Source organism: Tenrec ecaudatus, chromosome 1, assembly GCF_050624435.1.
Source record: "Tenrec ecaudatus isolate mTenEca1 chromosome 1, mTenEca1.hap1, whole genome shotgun sequence".
NCBI classification, from domain to species: domain Eukaryota; kingdom Metazoa; phylum Chordata; class Mammalia; order Afrosoricida; family Tenrecidae; genus Tenrec; species Tenrec ecaudatus.
In genome coordinates this window covers 144345297-144369186 of record NC_134530.1, presented here as the reverse complement: position 1 = coordinate 144369186, position 23890 = coordinate 144345297, and the positions used below count along the sequence as shown (strand labels likewise).

The window sequence follows — 23890 nt, the reverse complement described above, 5'->3', positions numbered from 1 at the left end:
TTACATCAAATCCAGGGGCTGCAGGTCACTGTCACTCCAGTGACCCAGAGCGGGGGTTAGGCCGGAGCCAACCCAGACTGCAGAGAGGGGACACTGAGGTCACCCGTACCTGCTGTCCAGCCAGCTCCAGGCAGGCCACTTTGGAGACAAGTGGGGGACCTCATCATGCTGGCAGCCCTTTTCTAGAATGGGAAGAGACAGGCAGCGGGGGCTGTTTTTCTCCCTTTTAATGTAAACAGAATACAGAAACACAGGAAGACCCCAACGTCACTCAGGAGCACACAGATTTACACCGACACTCCCAGCTCACGGTCGGACAAGACTGGTTTCTCAGCGTGTCTCTGAGTCAGAACAGGTGCATACTGTTCTCGTTTTACCTGACTTTACCACCAGTCAGGAGCCCAGTGGCGCAGCAGTCAAGGTCTCGGCTGCGGGCTGAGCCTGGCGGTTCCAATCCACTGGGCAGCCCCCAGGAGGAAGCTGTGGCAGTGTGCCCCAGAGCGCCTCCAGCCTCGAACCCCAGAGGGGCAGCTCTCCCCTCACCTACAGGCTCACTGAGTTGGAACTGACTCAAAGACAGTGGATTTGGTTTTGCATCTGGTGCAAGAAAAGGCTCAATGATCTAGAAGCTGCGTGCGCAGCAAAGGAAAGGTGATCGCGAGGAGTCAGTTGTTCAGGTTCAATGTGAGGGCAGATTTACCTAACGTTTCAGGGCAAGTGTGATGTGTCGCTCAGTCAACGTGAAGTCAGTCACCCGGGCACTCAACAAGTATAATTATGTGCAGGCCCTTAGCAAGCCAGGGGGCAAACAGCTGCTCTGGGGAAGGGCAGCGTTTCTCCGTCCCTGACTCCGGAGGCCACACTGCACCTGCTTCTGGAGGCAGCTGACCAGGAGCCTAGGAGGACCTCAGAACCCCACCCCAGAGCAGGGCCAAGGTGCTGCCCTTCTCATCCTGGCTGGAAGCCCTTCTCTGTGACAAGCCAACAGGCCGGATGAGGTCATCTCTGGAGGAGTTGGCTCGAGACCCCTAAAGTTCCAGTGCAAGGAGAACCCAGCTCACCCTGGGCTTTCCCAGCCTGGGGCTGACTCAGAAATGGGCTGTCACCAGCTGTGTCCAAGAGTGGGGTTCCAAGCAGAGAGGTGACAGACTGACTGCTCCTGAGCAGGCACTGGGCACCACGCTGTACTCCTTCCTCTCGGCAGCCAGGGCAGGCTCTGGAGGGCAGAGTGGTGCTGCACTGCCCCCTGGAGGAGGACGGGAGCAGGCTCCACTGCTTAGTCCCACAGAGCCTCACTGCAGCAGCTCCTCCCAGGAAATGGGCTTGGAGAAGACCTCCCTTTCTAGCCAGAGGTCATAGTTCATCTGGAAGTCCTCGGGGAGGTCCACCCGCTGGCCCAGGACACTCTGCAAGCAGTTGTCCACTGGCAGAAAGTCGGGGTTGCTGTGGGCCCGGTCGTAGCGCCGGGCGTTGAAGCGCTCAATGTTGGCCCGCAGGGCACACTCCTCTGCCTGAAAGTCCCAAGGCCGGGCATCGAGATCTAGGACAAAGCAGGAGGGTGAGGTCAGGAGCCTGGTCCTGGTGGCAGCTCCGTGTGGATGCAGGGCCCCTGTAAGGCCCACCCTCTACTGCTGGGAGATGACAGGACAGGCAGGGCTCAGGGACGCTGCGGGGCAGAGCCGGAGGGAGGAAGCAAGGCAGAGGCTTTGAGGAAGAGCAGATGAATGACCCAGAGGAGCAGCAAGCACTGCAGACACCCCAGGCTTCTGAAAGCCTGTCGTCCTCACTCTCCGGGCTCTCTGGCAGGCCCCTGGTCATTCCTCCATTTGTGCCTGACCACTTGTCTGAGGGGACACACTTGACTCTGGCACTGTCCCTGCTGGCCCAGCCTCACAGGCTGTGGAGTGTGGGTACAGCCAGCAGGCCATGGTGCTCTTTGCCCAGACTGTGTGCTTGCACACATACAGGGCGGGAATCGTGTACTCAGAGGAAGGAGTGCACAGCGGGGTGCGGCCCCAGAGGGCTCTGTCCCAGAGGCCCAGAGTAGGACACAGCATGGTGAGGGTGGGAATGGAGAGCTCCACGGGCCCCCAGCTCTGGGCTTGGCTGGGGCAGGTCATGAGATGGGGTACAGGTCACACAGACGACGTGTTGTGGATCACACGCCTCACTCAAGAGACCCTCAAACCAAACCCACTACATCACGACCGTGCAGAACAGAACAGAGCTGTGGGTCTTCATGGGAGCAGAAGCGGCCACATCCCACCCGGCTGGTGGGTCTGGACCCAATGCTCAGCCCACAGCAGCCCGGGGCTTTCCTCAAGTGACGGCGCCCCCTGGTGGCCGTGCGTAGCCTCACCGTTGCCGTAGGCCCAGTCGTCGTTCAGCCGGTGCCGCACCTTCTGGTAGATGGCCGACATGGTCTTCATGTTGCTCTTCCGCCACTGCCGCCCCAGGTACTTGGTCTGCACCTTAAGCAGCTTCAGCACGTACAGCTGCATCATGGCTTGTTTCACCTTCAGGGCCCTCTTCAGGATGGGGGCCGACTTGAACACCACCAGCATCTGGGGGGAGGGGCAGCCCGCTCCATTGTCGCAGGGCTGCAGGCACCACCCCAGTTCTCCTACACCCCTGAAGCACTCCCTGTGCACAGGGGTTCAGAGGCCTCCACACACCCAGCTGTGGTAGCAAAGGGAGTAGAGAGGAGGCAGAAACCTACTTCAATGGGGACTGGGTTCGTCTCCCCTATGAGCCTATGGCTCAATTCACCGGGAATCGACCTTTAGGAGCAAGGACACGCAGTAGGAAACTGAGGAGCGAGGACGTGGACGCAACGCCAGTCCATCTGCAGGCCCCTGCTCGTGGCCTGGAGGTTGTGGTGAGCGCCCAGTGGCCTGCATGCTTACCGGGCCCGCCGACTCACCATCGTCCTGGAATGCTTCCACTTGGTCAGCTTGTTCAGGATGCGAAGCAGATTGATGCAGGAATAGAGGTTCCTCCAGCAAAACAGGTTGCTGTCCCCTGCTTCCTGTGGGCAGGCCCAGGAAGTCAAGGCCTCACGGGTGAGGGCAGTCCCCACTTCAACCTCCAGAGGCTGGTGGGGAGGGGAGGTTCCCAGCCTCTCCCGGTACCCAGCGGGGAAGTGTACCCCTGGAGCTGGTGTCAAGGAGGGAGCTCCTTAACATTTTCCCGTGGGAAACCTAGACTGTGATTCTTGGGGGCTTCGGGGGCCTTAGGGTGTGGTCCCACAGGAGTTCACCGTGAGGAGACGGAAAGTGACTCAACAGAATGGGCTCTCAGGCAGCAGACCCTGACGGACCCAGATCTAGTAGCCCTGCCTGGTCCTGCCCACAGGCTTTCTACGCAGCAGCAGTTCTCTAAAAGGAGCACCCACAGCTCCGTGGAGGAGACCCTGGCCGGGGGCACCACTCACCAGGCTCTCGGCGGTCAGCTCTGGCAGCTCGTGCACCACACAGTGGGGGTAGTCCAGGACCGAGATGCTGCAGAAAGCAGGGGACCAGCAAGGGCTGCCATCAGCACAGCTCCAGCACAGCCCTGGGACTGGCGGGGCAGCAGGGACTGGACTGGCTCCTGCCTCACCCCCTGCACTTGTTGGGCAGGTGTAGGAATCTACTCTGCCTGTGCACATGCGTGCGCACATGCACAGACACCTGCCAACTAGCCCCAGCACACCTAGAGGAGGAGCGATCTGCTTTCCACCCAGTCCGGAATTGGGCTGGAATCTGCAGCCCTCACCCCAGGCAGTGGCTGGGGGGCAGCCCACCGATGAGCAGTGGGGAGGAGGCTGAGTCGGACAGCCAGATAGCCTCAGAGAGCAGGCACCCCCGGAGCCCCATGGCAGAAAGCCCTGTGCTGGCTGGGAGATGCTGATGGGCCCTCTGGGCGAGGCAGAGGCAAGATCACGCCTTTCTGGTCACTGGCCCCGAGCACCTGTTCTTGGCGGTGATATAGGACATGATGTTTTGATTGAAGAACTTAAGGATCAGAGGGATGCAGTTGGCAAACACCAGGTGCTGAGCCATGTACTCAAACTGGAAGAGAAAACAGGTGTGAGTTCCAGGGGCCCCACCCTTCCCTCCCGGACGAGGCGCGTGGCTCCGACATCCCCAAGGCACGCAGGGAGGGCCCCTGCTCCCCCGCCCAGCAGACAGGGAGGCTGGCACTGCAGGTAGGTACCTGATAGATGTGGTTCAGCTTAAAGTGCTTGAGCAGCAGCAGCAGGACAGCAGAGATGGCCTTGACAATGACCTCCTTGTGGCGGTTCACATCCACCCCCAGCTTCATGCTCTGCAGCACGGTGGTGCTGGCAAAGCAAGGCCCGGGGTTACCCACCAGCCGGGTTCCCCAGGAGACTGAGTGCGGACACTTGGCTGGGCCAAGGCTCCCTCCCCACCCCAACTCTGGACACCTCAGAGGCCAAGGCCCAGGCACTGCTCTCCTTAAAGCAAGTCAGCCGGGCACATGTGATTGCTCCCCATAATGCCACACGCATTCCCTGCTTGCCTCCCAAATGCACTTCGGCTTCTCCAGGTTCCTGTCCATAGCTCCTGCCACCTCCCCCCAGACAGTGTGTATTCTGTGGAACACCAGGGCACAGAGAGGTTTCACGGAACGAGGGAAAGCCGGGGCTGTGAGTCAGATACGTCCTGGAAGCCTTGACCTCAAGAAAGCTCACCAAGTGTGGGAAACTAACACCGAGAAATATGACGAGGACTCCATTCCCTAACTCCTAACAGAGGGAATCTGGAAAGCTGGGATTCCACTTTGGTCAGTTAGAGGTAAAGTTCAAGTACAGTAGCCTGCTTTAAGTATCATTCCCACAGTCCCGTCCCCATCCCACCCCCAACAGCCAGGCTGCCTCAAAGTGAGCACAGGGTTGATTCTGTCCCTATAGAAGCAGACATCCTTGTGCTCTCTCTTCCCGCTGTGTCACCCAACCCACTACCTTTCCCCAATGCAGGAAATAGGTTTCCTCACCGGTGAGCTCAGGGACCTTAATGTAGATGCCACCCACCTTGGGCCGCATGCAACTACGGAATACACATGTCTTACGGCTACCTATAAACACCCCAAGATAGCAAAGGCCCGATTCTCCCAGTTCAGTGAGGTCCATCAAGAGGAGCTGATAAAATGTGTCTGGCTCCTTTGTTTTACTCTCTCCTACCTTTCCTATCCTCTATGACTCTACTACAATCTTTATCTATCATTGCCATACATTTGCGCTTTCTGGCCCTTCGGGCGCTGGAGGCTGGTTCCCTCTGATGACCGAGTCTCTTCACCGGGACTTACCATGCTAGGTCAGAGCATGCTATTTGAGTCTGGGACTTGCAATGAAGCCCCCTTGGTGTTGGCCCAGTTGGCTCTCTCCCCTCCCCGAGCCCGCACTGCTGGCCCAGGGTGGCCTGGAGCGCTGCTCTCTGGTAGCTCCCCTGGGAAGCTTGGCTGAGCTGGGTGCTATTGGCAGGCAGGCAGGAACCAGGTCAAAGGAGAACACGCTCTCAGCTGCTCTCCCGTCAGAGAGATGAGCTCAGGGCCGCAGGGATGAAGAGCCCCTGGGGCTTCCACTCACTGGGAGCCACATAGGCTGATGCCTGACAGCTCCCTGACAGGCATGGACGAATGGCCACCCGCTCAGCGGTTGGCAGGCACTTTCGAACCTGCAGCCCACCTCCTTGTCCTGCATGTCCCCGTCCCCTTCACAGCCTACAGAGCCAAGTCTGAAAAGTGGCTAGCTTGCCTCCTTTGATCTACAGGAGGAGAGAGGTGCCTTTCCTCACTTTGCTCCAGGCGCACGGGAGCAGAGAAGACACCAGAACCCAACCAAGTGGCCCGGGTCATCTCTCCAGCTAGTACACGTGCTCAGTCCCTACATGTTGGCTTTTCTGAGCCAGGAAAACCCTCAACCTAACCTTCAGACAAATCAGGCCAAAAAGAGAAGAAAAACCAACCCAGCAAACAGGGGACCAAGAGGAACATAGTGCCCGTGCCCTGCCCCCGGGAGGACACTCACGGCATCTCCTCAGGAAGGACATCGGCCAGGATGTTGATGGAGTCGGTTTTGGCCTTGGAGGTGGGTGCAGCGGCCAGCAGGATTTTCAGCAAGGCGATCTGGGGAAGAGCAGAGCACTGAGCCCTCCGCGGGTCAAAGGAGGCCGGGGGGGGGGGGGGGGGCGGCGGGGAAGGGAGGTGCTCCTCCTGCCTGCAGGGACTCACCATGTACTGGGGCAGGCTGGGGAGCAGGCCCTGGTAGAGGGTTTCTGCAGGAACCGGCTCCACTTCCTCTTCTCCCTGTAACACAACGGGCACAAATGCAAAGCCCCACGGCTGATGGCCAGCAGGCTCTAAGGGACTCTGTGAAGAACCAGGGTGAATAAGGACACCGATGACCAGGGCGGCAACCCAAGCACACACAGCATGCCAGGCTCTGCGCTAAGCTTGCTGTGGTAGGGGCACATCCCTCCATGCTTTACAGACGAGGACACGAATGAACAGTCAGTAACTCGCCTGTCACTGGCCTGGTGATTGGTGAAGCCCAAACTCAGAGGCAGGGGACCAGCTCGGAGTCGGGGCTCTTAGCCCCTTAGCTCACCACAGGTGAGCGTCTGGAGGGCAGGGCTTGGGCTCAGCAGCTGGGCAGAGGGGGGGGGCCCCACTCACCCCGGAGAGAGGCGAGCGAAGGTACTCCTCCTCCATCTGGGCCTGGACCTCTGCAATCGACGTGTACTTGTGCTAGAGGGGAGCAAAGAGTGGGCAGTGGAGAGCACCTCTCCTCTCTGCCAGCCTCCCTGCACCCCCCAGGCCTGGAAAAGCCCCCAGAGAGTGCACTCCAAACCTAGTCACCACAAATAAAACCCTATACCCCAAAGGTCTTTCTCAGAGGACTCTCAGGCCGGCCGCAAGGTGCTCCCGCTCAGAAGCAGAGCAGCAAGGCAGGCCACAGGTGAGAATGGTGACCTAGAGCGGGGAAGGGGCTTCCGGACAAGTTGATGAGGGGTGGTCCGCAGCGGTTAGGGAGTACATCAACTAGACACTTCTCAGTGAGAACGGGCGGAGTCCAACCTATCCATTGCTCAGCAGCCTGCGGACACCTCACTGGTGTCCCAAGACTCAAGAGCAAGAGTGCATAGAATCAAATCCTCTTTGGTCCTTCACCTTTTGCCAGAGCTAGGCCTTGTGTCTGGTTCCTCCATCTCCTGCTATGTCTGCTGTCAGTTCCAGGAGCCACCACTGGGCTACTGACTCGTGGATTCATCTGGCTGACTTCACACCAGTCGGTGTCCCCTGCTGTGTCTGCTTAGTCAGAAGCAGCCTACCCCGAACCAGATTGGACTTGGCCATTTCTGTAACTGTATATGCCGTTTCTTGAAATAAACAGTTTTGTTTTAAAATGCATTTCAATTTTATTTTCTGTGTTAAATCTTCCATTTTTGGTCCTCCTACCCCATCCTCTGCCCTCCCTGCCCTCTCCCTGGTCCCACTCCCGTCCCTGGCTTCTCCTTAGTCATCAAGTCTTGTCTACTGGCACATAAACCACATTCCTTCTTTTTTGTTTTCCTTACAGTAACGATGATACTAAGTGTCTATCTCTGTAAGACTGACTGAGTTTGCGAAGCATAGCGTTCTCTGGTTTCGTCCATGTCTTACAGTGTTTAAGAGCGTTATCATTGGCATTATTTTTTAATTGACACACAATTCCATAGTATGGACGTACCAGCGCTTGCTGAGCCACTCCATTTTAGTTGGGGTTTTTGGGTTGTTTTCAAGTGTATGCTATTGTGGAAATTGCTGCAATACACGGGTGTACACATCTGTTCGTGCTATGCTATTTCTTCAGAAGGTACTTGGATTTGCATTTGTTTAAGGAGATTCCATACTGATTGTACAATTCTACTGTCCCATTAGCAACGTAAGGGTGTTTGTTCATCTCTCTCCACAGCCTCTCCAGCATTTATTTCCTGATTTACTGAATTTTCCAAAGGTGAGGTATTATCTCGTTGTTGTTTGAATTTGTATTTCCCTTATTATAAATGATCACGAACATTTCATCATATGGTTGTCAGTCACGTGGACGCTGTCTTTGGTAAATTGCCTATTCATGTCTATGCCTCAGTTTCTTCAGATTGCTCGTGACAGCAAGGGCCCACTGCTCAAAGGCGGTCAGGTCAACCACCTGCTGCCCGAGGGCACGGGTGCCAGACAGAGCGACCACACGGAGTCGTGCTCTTCCTCCTCCCTGTCCGGCCGGCTTCGGAGTAAACTTCATCGACAGGCACCACAGCGGGCTCTGAGGCCTCACGAGCTTTCCGCATCAGCGTTGCTTTCCCAGCCCCTGGCGGCCCCTCAGGAGCACGTGCTGAGGCATGCTCCCCAGAGCCGAGAGCCCGGCGAGAGGCAGGAGCACGCCCAACCCTACGTATCCAAGGCCCAGCCCTCGGCCGGACGCTAGCGCTGGCATTTCCCTCTACCCTTGCCTTCTGCTCTACTTCCTCTTGGAATGTGGGTTAGGAAGGAAAAGGGGTCCCTTAAGACCCCAGCAACAGCCCACTCATATGATCGTTAGAGAACCCAGCGAGTCCACGCACAAGTTCAGCTTTGACCAGCACAGCCGACAAAGGCCTGTTGTCCAGGCCCTGCTGCTCCTGCCCGCCTCCCAGGTCAGACTGCTCCCGGCGGGCTGGGCGCACTTCCCCCAATTGGACCAAATGAAACCAGAGCTCCCCCAGAGCCACTCACCTGCCTCAGTGTCTTGATGCTTTCATGGATCGGCCTGGGCAGCCCCACCACGGTGCTCGTGTCGCTGGAGAACAAAGGAGGCTTTGCGTTAAGCCCAGAGCAGGCTTGTATGGTCCCTACACGGCAAAGGCCAGTCGAGGAGCTTCCTGCCGCCACCCTGCCAGAGTGGCTCAAATGGCGCTCACCTGCCAAGGGTGTAGCCTATGAACTTGCTGCGGCTGGACTCGAGGAACGTCTCAATGTCCTTCTCTCTGCCAGAGAAAGCACAGGGAGGTGTGGCCAGCGGGGCCTCAAGGTGGCAGGGCTAAGAGAAGCCCCAGCCTTCCAGAAACTGGGAAGCCAGGGGAAGGAAAAGGCCCCACACTGCTTTTCTTGTGGGAGGGGTAAGAGAGTAAACACTGTAACCTTCACTATTTTAATATCCGTCTAGAATTTTCTTTCTTTGGAATTGTTTGAATGTATTCCTAAGGTGGAAGCCATCCATCAAGCTTAAAACAGCTTACTTGAGACTTGCTTTCTGTGTAAACATTTTCTAACCATGAGCTATAAACGGGCTGTGCCTTTGTTTCAAACAATCGGATGATTCCCAGTCACCTGTTTGGGGTCCCTGTCACAGGTGGCTGACCACTGAGAGGGTGGCTTCCTGGCACTGGCATGTCTCCCACTTCCAAGCAGACACCATTCACAGGACTCTGGATACCTTTCCACCCACGGGCTCTCCCACACTGAGCACAACTCAGGACGGTTTGACAGGACTCCGCTCCATCTAGCAACTGCCAGTTGAAGACCATGCAAACCCCGAGGGAGAACACCTTCTGCTGAGTGTCCTTGGCTTTCTTTTTCTACAAAAACCCTGCCCTGGCATCCTGTCTAACTCGAGGCTCAGGCACCACCCAGAGGCCAGCCGCAGCGTTCCCGGCTAGAGCCTCGTCCTGGGGCTGTGCTCAGCTTGGTCCAGCCCTGTGTATCTGTGTCTGCGGGAGGTGGGGAGGGCTCTGGAGTCAGGAGCTAAGAGTGTTCCAGAGGTGGGAGACTCACCTGACCTTGGGGGCCCAAGGGAGGCCCTTGGGGCAGGTAAGCCGGTCAGTCTGGGGGTGCTGCAGCGGGGGAGGCATCACCTCGTCCCGCTCCAGAGGGAAGGTCTCCCCCTCCAGAGTGCTGTCGTCATCGTTCTCCTCCTCCTCCTCCCGGGCGTCGTCAGCCTTGTAGGGGTCCCGCTCATTGAAGGCGTCCAGGTTGTCCTGCTTGATCAGCGCCTGCAAGCAGATGGGCGGAGCTGGCAGCAGCCGAGGAGAGGCCACCAGGAAGGGAGGGCACCAAGGCAGTGGGAGGCCAGAGAAGGGACCAAATCAGATCTGGTCTTGTCCCTGTCTCTCAAAGGTCCCACTCATCCTAAACACTAGACCCTGGTTGGGGACCAAGGGGTGGCCCTGGCGGCTAGATGATCGGCGAGGATTCGGCACCATCCATCTCCCCAGGGGGCGTGGGGCTCAGGGCTGTGGTGGCCTCACCTTGTGCTCTCGGCGGCCCCGCCGCTGCTGCTGCTCTATGAGGTCGGAGGCAGAGGCTGGCGGCGAGGCGGCCCTCATGCTGCGGATCACGGTGATGCTGTCCTCGGGCAGCGGGGGCAGGCCCAGGGCCGAGCGTTTCTCCGCCTTCATGCTCTGCAGCTCCTCAAAGCCACCCAGCGTGCACTGCATGGCAGCCAGGATGGACGCAGAGCCAGGGTCAGCGAGGCCACGCGAAAATGCACGCCTGCTCCCTGAACCCCACCCGGACCAGGCTCACGACCCCGTAAGTGGCAACAACTGCTACAACAGGGACTCAATCCACCTCAAAGAACGGGGAGCAAGAAAGGGAGCACGGAGGGGAGGAGGGGGAATGCGGGCTGACTGAACCGTGCCGGCATGCTTGACTCCCTGTATGACCTAACAGTCAATTAAAAACTTCGAAGGTAAAAGCAAACTTTCAAGTTTCTAGAAAAGTATATTTTACATCTTGGTGTATTTCTTATCTCAACCAGTGTTCCAAAAGCAAATTGGAAATATTTTGTTGCATGCTCAAATTTTACGGGAAACAGCTTCTTCAGAACCTGTCTGGAAGCCCAAACCTAGCGCGGGGCAGTCTTTGCCGGCTGCTTGCTTTCCCTGTTTCAGAACCTGGCAGCTGTCCTCTCGGCCTTCAGCGAGGCTTCATGACAAATAAGATGCAGGGCCGAGATAAACCAAGCAGGCCGCTTTTAGTAGGCCCTTCAACCCACCGAGCCCTCAGGTCCCGAGCTGGCCCAGTCTGACAGGAGTGGGGAGCTGAGCCCCACTTGCTTCCCAAGCTGCGGCTCCTGATGGGCAAGCAGATCCACCCCCCTGGTACCCACGGCCTCTCCAGCCAGACCCCAAGTCCAGATTCCTGCCACCCCAAGGAATGTGAAGGCTAGCTCGATACTCACACTGCTTCCTTCCTCTGACACGAGGCCCCAATTATACTAGCTGGAATTTCAACCAGTTTGGCCTCAGCTCCCTTTACCACCTCCAGGGTCAGGAGTCACTTCCCGAGGCAGCGTGGTCTGGGGAGCAGCCACGCTGTGAGTGACGAGCCCGGGAGCCCCCACCGGCTGCTCAAAGAGCAAGCACCCTGCAGCCTCAGTGCTGCTCTGTCACCCCCTTTCCGTTTACACAAACCCAGTGTTCAGGACAGTGCGAGGGGGGATAGGTAAGGGTGATGGATGGAACAGGCAGAGCAGCCCCCGCCCCTCCTCCGAGGTACTCACCAGCACCGTCTTCCAAAGCAGCAAGAGGACCTTCTTCATGGGGAAGTGAGGCGCATGGCCGCTGCAGAACTTGGTGACCATCCCGAACAGCATGATGGCGAAGGGCTCGTTGTTGTACAGCGTGGAGCCTGGAGGTGACACAGAGGCAGGAGGGCCATGGGCAAGAACAGGACACCCCAAGCCCTGGAGCCTCTGGCCGGCCCCCGCATCCTACCCAGCTCAGCCCTGAAGGTCTGCCGCATGGCCCTCCACTCAGCCTTGTCGCCCTCACACTCCTGGTGAACCGTCTCCACGGTCAGGTACATGATGTTGAGCAGGACCCTGGGGACAAGAGCCAGCTTGTCAGGGGGCTGGACAGGGGATCAAGGGCTCGCTCCCCCTCCCCCCGGTTCCTCAGAGGGCTGCGTCGCAGGGAAGGCCTTGGTGCCCTCCCTTCCTGGTGGCCTCTCCTCCTCTGCTGTCAGCTGGGGAGAGGGACAGAAGAAAGGGCGACAGGATCCGTGCGTCTCAGATGAAAGGTCTGTTTAAGGCTATCCCTCCCGGGCTGCCTTCTCGGGGTCACGAGACTAAGGCTAGGCTCCAACCTCATGGTTTTGCTTCTCCAGAGCCCAGCAAGGTGCGGACACAAAAAATCAGAACCAAACTCAATGCAGCCCCAGGAACAGGGCAGAGCTGTCCCCGTGCGTACAAGCCGAGAACTCTGCACAGGAGGAGAAAGCCTGGTCTTTCTCCTGAGGAGCAGCTGGGGGGGTCCAACTGCTGACCTGTGGCTGGCTGCCCAGTGTTTAACCACTCTCCCACCAGGGCAGGAGCTGCTGAGTGAATGAGTGAGAGCGAGAACAGCCAAACGCACTCAGTGCCGGACATTCCCTGGGATAAGAATGACACCAGGGGGGTGAGCGGTGGGAGTGGGAGTCTGTCAGACCTCAGCTCGTAGTATGTACAAACAGGGAAAGAGGGCAGGGACAGAGTGAACCTCAGTGGAGTGGCAGTCAGGAAAGTACAGAGCACCCCAACCCTGGAGCCTGGAAGCTTCCTATCCATGACAGGAGGCTGGTTTTGACAGAAATGGGGTGAACAGGGGTTCTTCCTTTGGGGACCCCCGCCCAGCACCTCACCTATGGGGCAGCTTCAGCACAGCCTACTCATCCCTCACTGCGAGCCCACCACTGCCACAGCTTGCCACGCGACACACGCGCACACACAGCCGGCCGCGTCTCCCAGGCCTCACCTCAGGTCTGTGCTGTCAGCCAGGGAGATGGCGGGCTTCCTCACGGCACTGCTGCAGGCGGCGCTGTTGCTGCAGGGAGGAACCGTGCGTCAGCCCTCCGCCAGGAGGGAGAGGAGGACTCGCTGGACATGGGCTGCCCAGTGGAGTGCTTCAAAGAGTCCATGGGAAACCGGGATTCAAAGATGACGGCGGCGGCACTTTCCCGTGACCGTTAGCGAGTGCACGGAGGCTGAAGAACACACAAGTAAGAACAGGGGTCTCCACCTCCCGGCCAAGGGGCAGTGACTAGCCGTGCCCTTGGGCAAGTCACCTCACCTCCTGGGTCTGTCTCTCCTCTACAAAATGGGGTGCTAACAATCTCCAGGCCCACAGTAGATGCAACATCCCTAGAAGGACACCTGGATGTGGTCAGGGCTCAGGGGTGTGCTTAGCAGGGGCACCCTCAGGCAAGCAGCAGCTGACCTGTGCAGCTGACAAAGAGCCAGGGCTGACCCAAGGCTGGTGCTGGCTCTGCTCAGCCCCCGTGTCAGGCACGGGCCTGGCTCACGCTGAGGGAACATGGAGGCTCCGAGGAGAGCTCAAACTCAAGGTGTCCTTTTGCGGCAGGCCTGCCCTGGAACATCACAGAGCTGCAAGCCTCCTGCACAGTCAAGGTCCAAGGGAGCAACTTCCCCCACTCTCCAGCCCTGGAGCTCAGAACAGGACCAGCCCTCCAGCCAGGGCAGCGTACCTCACCCCGTCGGTCTGCCCTACCAGCTCCACCCCCTGCCCCCTCGGCCCAACTCACTCAATTTCCATGTTTAGGAGCTCCACCAGCGCGTTGAAGGTGCCCACTTCCAGGAGCAGGAAGATGTTGTAGCGCATCCAGAACTGCACCTGCGCCTCCGAGCTACACTCCCCAAAGGTGCCTAGAAGCACAGGGCAGAGCTCGCCGGGTCCTTCCCGCCTCGGCCTGGGCCAGGCAGCTGGCTGAGGTGCCAGGGGCCCCAGGGGACGTCCACTCAGTACCTTGAGCAACATAGAGAATTGCCCGGGCAACCTTGAGCCTCTTCTCCCTGGCAGTGACTTCCAAGCCATCCAGGAGCCTCATGGCATGGGTCCGGTGCTGGTTGGTGTCCAGCTCAGTCCACTTCTTGTCGGTCACTGCAGGGTGAGCGAGCCATTACACCTACACCCAGAAAAGCCCTCACCAGGGACTGACGCAGTACTATCCCGCCCAAGGACCAGCCGGCTCAAAAGACCAGTGGCTTCTGGGCTAAGGCATGATGTCCTATTGTCTGTCCAGACGGGAGTACTGGCATTTGGAGTACAATTTTAAGTAGGCAGTTGGATTCCCATGCCCCCTCCCTCTCCACCCCACTCATTCTGACAAGCCCCCACCAGCGCGCCCTTGCTTCGTGCCCCCATCAGGCCTTGCACAACCACGGCTCACAGGCCACTTGGCTGAGTCAGAGAAAGCCAGCAAGCCAGCTCACTCGAGTGGTGCCGGGTGCGGGCCCATCTCACCATGGATTCGGAAGTCTTCCTCAAAGCATTTTCTATTCAGCAGGAACTCAGGCCCTTCCGTGTAGCTGTACAGCTCTGTTAGGAACAAAGGCCCCTCACCGTGAGCCCAGCCCACGCCCCACATCCACCCTGGGCACGTCCTTCCTCGTCCAGACTCCTGACGGCCCCAGTGCTCTGCCGTGCGGCGTGTGCCCCGCAGCTGAGAGCTGAAGGGTAAGCTATAAGAAACCCCAGGGCCCTGCAGCAGAGGCGGACGGGCAAGCTCCTGGGCGAGCAGGCTTTAACAAGGGGTCGGGAAACCCCCTACTCTTTCATTCCATTGTTCTGCCCACATTTTGAAGCCCCTCACGAGACGCCTGTTCTGTGGGGTTCGCAAACAGCCCAGGCTGGCCTCTCAGCACACGTAAGCTGCCGGAGCAGGGACACGGATGCGAGGTGCAACCACACTGACGGCATGTCTGGTGAACCTCTGCTGAGAGGCACTGATGGGGGGGGGGGGTGGACGTGGGGGATGGGACGCATCAGCAGCTATCCCAGAGAGGCTCCCTACAAGAGCAGAGCAACCGGAAGTCCGGAGATACTAAGTAACTCGCATGTTTTATATACCTAACATTTTCATTCTCTTTGCCAGAACTGCCCCTGTGGGTTTCCAAGGCTGTAATATTTTATGGGAGTAAAAAGCCCTGTCTGCCTCCCACTGAGCAAGCAGTTGGTGGTTTCAAACTGCTGACCTTGCAGTTACCGGCCGACTGTGTAACCATTAGAACTGATAAAAAGGAAAAGGGAAAAAATAGCCCGCCCAAGGCATAACCACTAGGAATAATTAAAGGGGAAAATTACACACACAGTCACACTTTCAATTTTCTGGAAATTTTTTTAAAAATTAAAAAGGCTTCTCCATTCCCAATGTATAAGAAGTTAGTACTGTACCAGAGAGCTCTGCAGCCCACTTGTCTGTGTCGGCATACTCAAAATCCAGGTCGGGTGACTCAGAATAGCCCTGTGGAGGACAGGGGAGAGCTTTCTGCACAAGCGTAACAGGCCACCACTGCCTCTGCTCTTCTGATGTTCCAGCACAACACTTGGGCCGATAAAAGTATTGAGACCCACAGCCGCCCCACTCGGGTCAGTGCTGTGCTCCCCAGGATGCGCGGGGCCTGTGCGTTCAGGAGAATGCCAGGCCTTTCTGCCAGGCGCCTCAGTCGACCTGAACCTTCAGCGTTTCAGTCCGGAGGCCGCACATGACATCACAGGCCCCCCCTTCTGCCCCCCCAAGAAACCCACGCTGAGGTCCATGAGGGGCCCCAAACAGACAGGGCACGTTCCACTGCCCCACACACTTCTTGAAGCCCTCTTACACCTTTCCTTGAAAGCACTTACTTAGTTTTCACTCAAGGCTTTTTTTTACAGTGTTATTTTGTTGAGTGTTTGTCTCTGGATGAACCACCACAGAGCCGATGCTGACTCTACAGGGCAGGACAGGGTAGAACTGCCCCCGGAGGTTTTGGAGACTAACGCTCTACAGGAGCAGAAAGCCTCGGCTTTCTTTCTCCCGCTGAGTGGCTCATGGTTTCAACCGCTGACCTTGCACTTAGCAGCCCAATAAGCAGCACACCATGCCACCAGGGCTCCTCCCGAAGAATCTGAAAATTCCTCGAGAGCAGGAACATGGTCTCTTTTGCGCACCAATGACCTCCCAGTGCCCGGCAGAGAACCTGGCAGGGCTGTGGTTATGAACCAGTAAGTACTGGTGGGATGAATGAACAAAATGCTCTCTGTCTTTGGGGCACTGAATGACCGACCCCCCCCCCAGGTGCCGGGCACCCGGATGTCTCACTTCTTTCTGGTTACAGGGCTGGCAGCAGCAGCTCGGGACACAGTGGGCGCTGCCGCCTCAGCTGCCCCTTCCTCCAGTTGCAGTTGAGAATTGACAGATGGAAAAGGCCCCGCAGCACAGAATGGCTTTCCTCCCACACACACCACACTGGGAGGTAATCCTTGTACTGTTGGGGACAGGTGCTTACTGAACACACACCATTTGGGGTTGTCATAACTCTCCACACTTCAAAAGGTATCAAGTACATGGCCACCCCCACAGCCCTACCCGGCAAGCCAGTTCTGGAAAGGTCAGTTTCTTTCTTTGCTTTTTCTCCCCAAAAACTCTCCAAACTCTGGGTACCTCACCTTTGGGCCATGCCAAGTGTTGACGGGTTTGGGCTTGCCGACAGACAAACGTCTGGCGAGACTGATTCCATAGCTCTAAAGACAGTCTCATCCTCGTGGGCCATGAGGAATACTTGCTCATTAATAAAAACCTGAGTCGTCTCAGGTGGAGGCAACCTCACAGGAGGGGCGTGCTGATTCACAAGTCCTACCACGGCGCTGCGCAAACGCGAGCGTGCGTTCATTCAGGGTTCCACCCGAGGCGGCGGCGGCGGCGGCGGGAGGAATTCTTTCGCTCCGGGTGCGGCGAGCAGTCGACTGACTGCGGACCAGGGACCCGGGTGCGCCCCGAGGGGCGCCCGACCCGTTTAAAACGCGCCCTCGCCGCACCCCGGCCCAGATGCGGGGCACACAACCACCAAACCCGGCCGCCGGGCCGGCACCGGTCAGAGGGGCGCGCGGGGCGCCTGTGCCCGCCCCAGCCGGGCACCGCGGGGCGCGGGTGTCATTAACGCCCCGGAGCCCCGTCCGGCTTCGCAGCGCTTCCTGAACGCGGTCGGTCCCTTCCCTGGCCGCAGACGCGCTCCCCTGCGCGCCCAGGGGCGATCAGGAGATGGGGGCGCCCGAAGACCACTGGCTCTTCACCCTCGAACTGACACGGGGCGGCCTTCCTGGAGGCTGGGGACCCCCGGCCGCGCCCCGAGCCCGCTCTACAGCTCCTCCTGGGCGGCTGGGCTCCGTGGGGGGGACCCTCCGCTCCACGCCCCCCAAGGATGGGGTGCCAGCCTTGCTTCCGGCTGCTCCAGGGGTCAACGGACAGCGGCCCGGCCGGGCGCGGCGGCCCCTCTAGGAGCCGGGCTGGACCGGAGAGCGGCCCAAGCCGGACCTCCGCTGCCGCCCGCCCGGCGCCGGCCTCGCCCCCCGCGCTCCTGACCTCCGAGTCTTTGCGCTGGTTCCGGTTGAACTCTCGGGCTTTCCCCGCGGGCAGCAGGCCCCCGCCGGCTCGCGGAGGGCCCGGGGGCGGCTGCGCGGCGGCGGGCGGAGGCGGCGGCGGCGGCTGGGGCTGCTTGTTGTTCGCGATCAGCGGGCTGGGGCCGCCGGCTGCCGTCTCCATCTTGACTGCTCCACACCCCCGGCTCAATTCTCGGGCCACAGCCGTGATGCACCTCTCGCGTGATTTCCTCCAGGCACGCCCCCCGGTCGCCATAGTAAGTGTGGCGTCAAGTATCGGACGCCATGTTGGATGTCCAACATCTCGCGAGGTTTCTCCTACCTGACGTGTTCTTTTCCTCCAAGGCCTTGTAAATTCCAAGTCTGCTTACCTAGCCCAATTTAAATGTGTTTGTTATCTGTTAAGTTTCCCTGTCCCCTCTCTCCCCACTTTGGTTCCTTCAGTTTAGTTGCCCCTCCTTCACTCTCTATCTTTTAAAAAAATCATTTCATTGGGGGCTCATATAACTCTTAGCACAGTCCATTCATACATCAATTGTCAAGCACATTTGTACATTCGTTGCCCTCTTCATTCTCAAAACATTTACTCTCCACTTGAGCCTCGGCATCAGATCCTTGTTTCCACCTGTCTCTTACAGACAGGCCTGTTCAGGGCTGGGAGGGGCTCGAGGAGTGGACTAAGCCGGATGAAGTCCCAGTCCTCCTGGAGTGTGCATTCACATTGGGGAAGACATACACTAAGAAAAGAAAGAAATAAACAATGACGGTGTGGTCATTCGACAGACATTTACTGACTACTTCCTGCCCTCCGGAAGGCTGGAGTCATCAAGGTTGGCAGCTCCGCCCGAGAAAGACAGGCCTTTCTGCTTCCGTGACCAGCTATGGTCTCAGACACTCCCGGGCAGCCCTACCCTGCACTCGGCCAATGAGTGAACCTGGACTCCAGCACAGTGAGTGTGAGCTTCCTGTGGGATAGAAGGAGAAACAAATTTCTTCATGGGACACACGAATAAATAAAAAAGAAACAACTACTCTGATAAAACAAAGGATTAGAAGGTGAATTGCTAGAGGCCGGGATATTTTCGATGGCTGGTTCAAGAAGACAACCATGAGGAGACCCTCTAATGGGTCTTGAAAGACATGCAGGAGAAAGCTACACACAGATCATGGAAGTAGCCCCAGCAGAAGAACTGGCACAGTGCAGAGGCTCTGCAGTCTCTGTGGCTGGAACCGAGTGAGCCAGTGAGATAAGGCATGGCCTTGAAGGTCAGGGCCAGGACTTTAGATTTGATTCTGAAGGAAATAGAAAGCCACCAGTGAATTAACCAAGCAGTATCGTGACATGATGCCTACAAGACCACTCTGACAGAACATGAGCAGACGTGTATTCTCCCATGCTCATTTCATCAAAGTTCACAATTGCAGAAAACTGGTATGTACACATGATGGAATACTATACATCCCTAAAAACCAGCGACGAAACCCATGAAACACAGTGTGATTTGCATGGACCTGGAAACTATTATGCTGAGTGAATGAATCAATCACAAAAGGACAAATGTGTATGACACCATCACTGTAAGGATAAACGCCAAGACAAAGGCAGACTTGTGTTCTCAGACCATCTAATCTAATCAGGTCTCCAGTAATGAGGTAGTGTGCCTGCCTAGTGCTCATGGACCATATCACCCCCCTATTTGTACACCATAAAAACCACTTCGACAAGGGACTCCTCAATCCAAGTAGGTCAGTTTCCCATTTTGAGGGGAGCGGGAGAAGACCAAGCAGTTCCTCCCACACAACATTGTTCTACAATCACCCCAAATTAACAGACACTCCTACCAGAGTGATTAGCGAACCTTACTGGAAATCCACGTCAGGAGGTGGTGGTAGTCTGTCTGTGTGGAAGAAGGCAACGCCGCTTCTGCTGGTGAGTGAGCCAGTGCGACAGCCTGCCACTGGGAAACACTCAAGGTGAAGTATGTCACCGTCCATTGGGAAAGTAAGCCCGGGTCACGTTCCTAATGGGGCCTTTGGGACCTCGTTTTATTCAGCCCTCAGTGGCCCAGGCCGTTCACTACAGACAGCCAGGACTTTAAACTCGATCTTTTCCAGGTGTACAACATTCTCCATAGGCCACATCAGCCTGTGTGCTCCAAGGATTGTACATTGTTGTTGTTAAGTGACATGGAGTTGCTTCCTACCCAGGGCAACCCTATGAATAAACAGAACGAAACACTGCGTCATCGTCAAAACTGCCCTCATGTAAGAGCCCACGGCTGCAGCCACAGTCTCAGTCCATCTTGTCCAGGGCCTTCCTCTTTCTCTCTGCCCCTGGACTTCACCAAACGTGATGCACCTCGCCAAGGAGGCCTCTCCTGACAACATGTCCAGAGTGCATGAGGAAAGGTCTCACCTTCCTTGCCTCTAAGGAGCACAAATGTGTTTGTTCATTTGACATCCATGGCACTGTCAGCATTCTTCTCCAGCACCACAAGTCAAATGCATCTTCCTTCCTTATTCCGTGTCAAACTTAACACATGCCTACGATGCAATGGAGAAAGCAAGTAGCATCCTTGCTTCTGAACATTCTAAAGAGGCCTTGTGCAGCAGATTCACCTAATGTGGCCCGTCTTTTTATCTCCTGACTGCGGTTGCCATGAGCATTGATTGTGGATCCACGTACGAGAAAATCTTTGACAACTTCAGCCTTCTCTCCATTTATCATGTTAACTATGGGTCCAGTTGCGAGGATGTTGGTCTTCTTTACACGGAGCTGTACTCGGCACTGAAGGCCGCAGTCCGTGATCTTCATCAGCAAGCGCTGCAGGCCCTCCTCTCGTCCAGCACACCAGGTGGTGTCATCGCCGTGCTTGAGCACCTTCGTTTGTTTTCCTTTGCCTGAGCCGCTCCACAAGGAAGAGCGAGTTTCAGAGTCTCTTCTGACATCCACTTTGATCGTGTCCTTTTTCCTATCTTTTTAAAAAAAATCATTTTATTGGTAGCTCTTACAGATATTATAATAATCTATAATTCAATATGATCAAGCATAATTGTACAATTACTGCCACCATCATTTTAAAAACATTTTCTTCTTGAACTCTTTGACACCAGCTCCCCTTTACCCCTGCCCTCCCCCACCCTGCCCCCCAGGAACCCTTGTTCTTGTAAATAGTTATGATGATGATTTTGCCATATCTTATACCATCTACTGTGTCCGCTCCCCTACAATTCTGTCATTTGTCCCCCTTGGATGGGGTTATACAGTCATCTTTGCTATCCGTTCCCCCTCCCCACTCTTCCCTTTTCCCCAGGGAATTATTGCTCCCATTACTATTTCTGACGGGCTTAACTATCTTAGATTTCATGCATCGAGCAATCTTCGTGATACAAATGAATATTCTCAGGGCTAACAAGCTTATAACGAGGTTAAACTGGGACCATCATAGGAAGGGAAGGACATATTAGAGGAGAGCTATGTGTTTCATCAGTGCCATACTCTACCCTGGATATATCTTCCCTCCTATATGGCCTTTCTGTGAGGGACTGTCCCATTATCTTACAGGTGGTTCTTAGGTCTCCACTTTGTCTATGCTTCCTCATGCTAATTTGCATGAGTTTGAACTTCTGATACCTATTCCCGCCAACACCTCATGATCACACAGGCTGCTGTGCTTCTTCCATGTGGGCTTTGTTGCTTCCCTGCTAGATGGCCGCTTGTTTACCTTCAAGCCTTTAAGACCCCAGACGCTATATCTTTTGATAGCCGGGCACCATTAGCTTTCTTCACCACATTTGCCTATGCACCCATTTTATCTTCAATGATTGGGAAGGTGAGTATCATACAGTGCCACATTACTAGAACAAACCATTCTTGTACTGAGGTAAGATTTAAGTAGAGGCCCAAAGTCTGTGTGTATGTGTGTGTGTGTGTGTGTGTGTGTACACCTATCTTTATATAATTACAGATATACTATCTAGATTTATACCTACATATATGATTATTACTTTCTAGTTTTTTCCTCCTGCCCCACTATTATGTTTAACCTATCGTTTACCTCTCAGTTATTCCTCTCATATACATTTCAATAGATCAAACATGATCCTGAATGCTACACCCTTCTCCCCGTCGATTTGATATCCCTTACTATTCCCCTGTCCTGCAGTTATTGGATCCTCAAGCTCCTGCTCTCCCATGGGCCCCACTCCTGGAGCCTTCGGTCCCTTGCTGCCTTGCTGTCTCCCTGGCTGCTTATGCTGCCTATCATATTTCGCAAGACACCAAAAGAGCAAAGAGGAGAGACCATACGAGTAGTCCCAAGCCCAGCTGTTGCTCTGACCCAGAGTAGATGAGAACCCCTCTGTTAAATAGCGAGCAGAGCCTGTTATGATCCATCAATCCATTCCCTTTTTCTTTCAGGGGTCCCTTTCCCAAGATGTGCTAACCTAACACCCCTCAGCGGTCATGTCCAGGGGGTCACCTTCTTCTTTACTATCTGAGATAGTTAACGTTTATTGTGCCAACCTGGCCAATGAACACATTTGGGATTAATTGAAGGGCGGAGAGATAAATGGCTCGGCAAGCCTTGCTTTTCTTGTCTCTCGCTCTTTGATTATTGGACCAGTGTGCAGCTGCCTTGCTTATTCTGTGCCTCAATTTGCAAGCTACACTACCTGTGGGACACCTAACACACACGTGGACTGTGTCGCTGTAATTTGAGGCTCCTTCAAGACCTGCTTCACTACACTATTGGAATTTACATCTCTTGAGCTGGGGACTGTCAGACCCTGTCATCTGGCTGACTGTTGGTGACCTGCCTTGCTATTTGCTGCCTGTGCCCAGATAGCCCGAATTACTCTGCAGAGGACTATCCAGTGGTCCTCAAGACTTGAAGGACTGCCAATGTCTCACAGGAGTGAGTTGCACTGAGCCATTTGTACTGCTTTATACGTTAATAAACTGTTTATTTCTTATGCTATATATCTGTCTATCTGTATAAATAGATATAAAATTATTAGCACTCTGGTTTTGTTTCTCTAGAGAACCCTGTCTAACGCACTGTCTCTTTAATGGCCTTTTGCTCCCTTCATGCATGATGTCTCTGACATCACCCCACAGCTATCAGGTCTCCTGTCGTTAGTGCTCAATGCAGCAAATCTCTTGAGACGTTGTATGTAATAAATCCAAATGCATAATAAGATCCAAATCCAGAGGAGGGAACGATATTAGAGCTTACATTCTGAACACCTGGTTTGCAAAAGGCTCTGGGTGACAGTGAAAACCCAAAACCCATTTGCAGTGGTCCTGTGCGGTTTGAGCCCCCAGCGAACACTGCCCCCACCCCACCCCACCCCCCGCCATGACTATGGACCAGGATGGGAATGGGCTTGTTATCAGGTTGGCGCTTTGTAGGGTGGCTAAAATGTGACATCTTGTCACTTGATTGATCTCCCTCTGATCCAGTGGATATTTCCCCCCATTTGTTTGATGTTGCTCCCTGTTTTCGTCATTGTTGTTGGGTTGGCTTTTTGTTTTGATTTTCTATTTTTCCTTGTTTATGAAGCCCAGAACAAGTAACTTTATAGAGCCAGCAATGACAGCAACAGTTTCTAGGGGCGTGGTGGGGGAGGTGGGGCGGAAATGGGAAGCTAACAACAATTAGTACCGGGAAGAAGAAATGCCCTAAAATCAATCCTGGTGATGATTGCAGGACTCTTTGGAATAGGATTGGACTATTGAAATGTGTGCTATGTGAATTATGTGTTAATAAAACTTAAAAACAAAGCCCACTCTGAGAGTTCTTGGAGCAGGGATTGGAGCGTTGGGAGAGCAGAGAAGGCAGGGGGGTTAGAAGACTGTTTCGATGGAGCCCCTGGGGGCTGGGGCTGGGGTCGATGGGATATTTCAATACGGTAGAGGCAGAGCAGCCAGGATTTGCTGACAAGCTGCCATGTGGAGCGACAGCACGGGAGGATTAACAGGCACCCTAGCTCTAGGTGGATCTTCTATCCGTTACTAAAATCGGGAAACTTGGAGAAGCACAGCCATGAGGGGGCTGGTCCTTCAGACAATCTTCGTTGCTCCTCTGTAAAATGAGAGGGATCCCACCCTCCCGGGAACTGTGCATCTCGGAGCCAGTTTATGCCGAGTCCGTGTGGGAACTGGGGAGCACTGTTTATTACAAGACGGCGCGAGGGAGCTTGGGATCACAGAGAGAGGGGGCACAAGATGGGCGGCCATGGTTCAAAGGCGGGAGCAAGGAGAACCTCGTGTGTGGGTCATGCCAGTGTCGCAGGGACGACCAAGCACACAGTGGTGGTTCCAGGTGCACGCTGCACAAGGGGACTGGCCTATGTGGCGTGCCTACTGGGTGTCAGGGCGAGACACGATGCTGCTCATCTGTCGGAATCTGAGTGCATGCTGAAGGCAGAGGGAGCCTATAGCTACCGACCAGGACGTCGATAGTCACACACATGCTCACTCTTAAGATTAGGGCCATGGTACTGCTAGCTGAGCG

At 55.7% G+C, this 23890-nt stretch overlaps 1 protein-coding gene across 1 annotated transcript; it reads right to left on the bottom strand.

Annotated features, from left to right (window-relative positions):
* Positions 1–212: 212 nt before the first annotated feature.
* On the bottom strand, positions 213–17551 carry STRIP1 (striatin interacting protein 1). The gene is made up of 21 exons (XM_075559232.1): positions 17356–17551; positions 15189–15258; positions 14259–14333; positions 13761–13895; positions 13540–13660; positions 12753–12821; positions 11736–11842; positions 11522–11649; positions 10266–10448; positions 9793–10010; positions 8940–9005; positions 8755–8818; positions 6679–6750; positions 6235–6309; positions 6032–6129; positions 4198–4324; positions 3952–4052; positions 3434–3500; positions 2924–3028; positions 2360–2564; positions 213–1540 (listed from the first exon to the last, which is right to left on the bottom strand). Exons 1-21 carry the CDS (start codon positions 17533–17535, stop codon positions 1293–1295), a joined length of 2514 nt encoding a protein of 837 aa, XP_075415347.1. The 5' UTR covers positions 17536–17551; the 3' UTR covers positions 213–1292.
* Between the last annotated feature and the right edge of the window lie 6339 nt (positions 17552–23890).

Bases quoted from the DNA above. Each gene is read 5' to 3' on its own strand.
- STRIP1 (XM_075559232.1), bottom strand. From the start codon at position 17,535: ATGGAGACGGCAGCCGGCGGCCCCAGCCCGCTGATCGCGAACAACAAG. The intron at 6,310-6,678 runs GTGAGTGGGGCC...GTTGTGTTACAG, and splicing joins TTCGCTCGCCTCTCTCCGGG to GGAGAAGAGGAAGTGGAGCC. The intron at 4,053-4,197 runs GTACCTACCTGC...TTTCTCTTCCAG, and splicing joins AGCTGAACCACATCTATCAG to TTTGAGTACATGGCTCAGCA.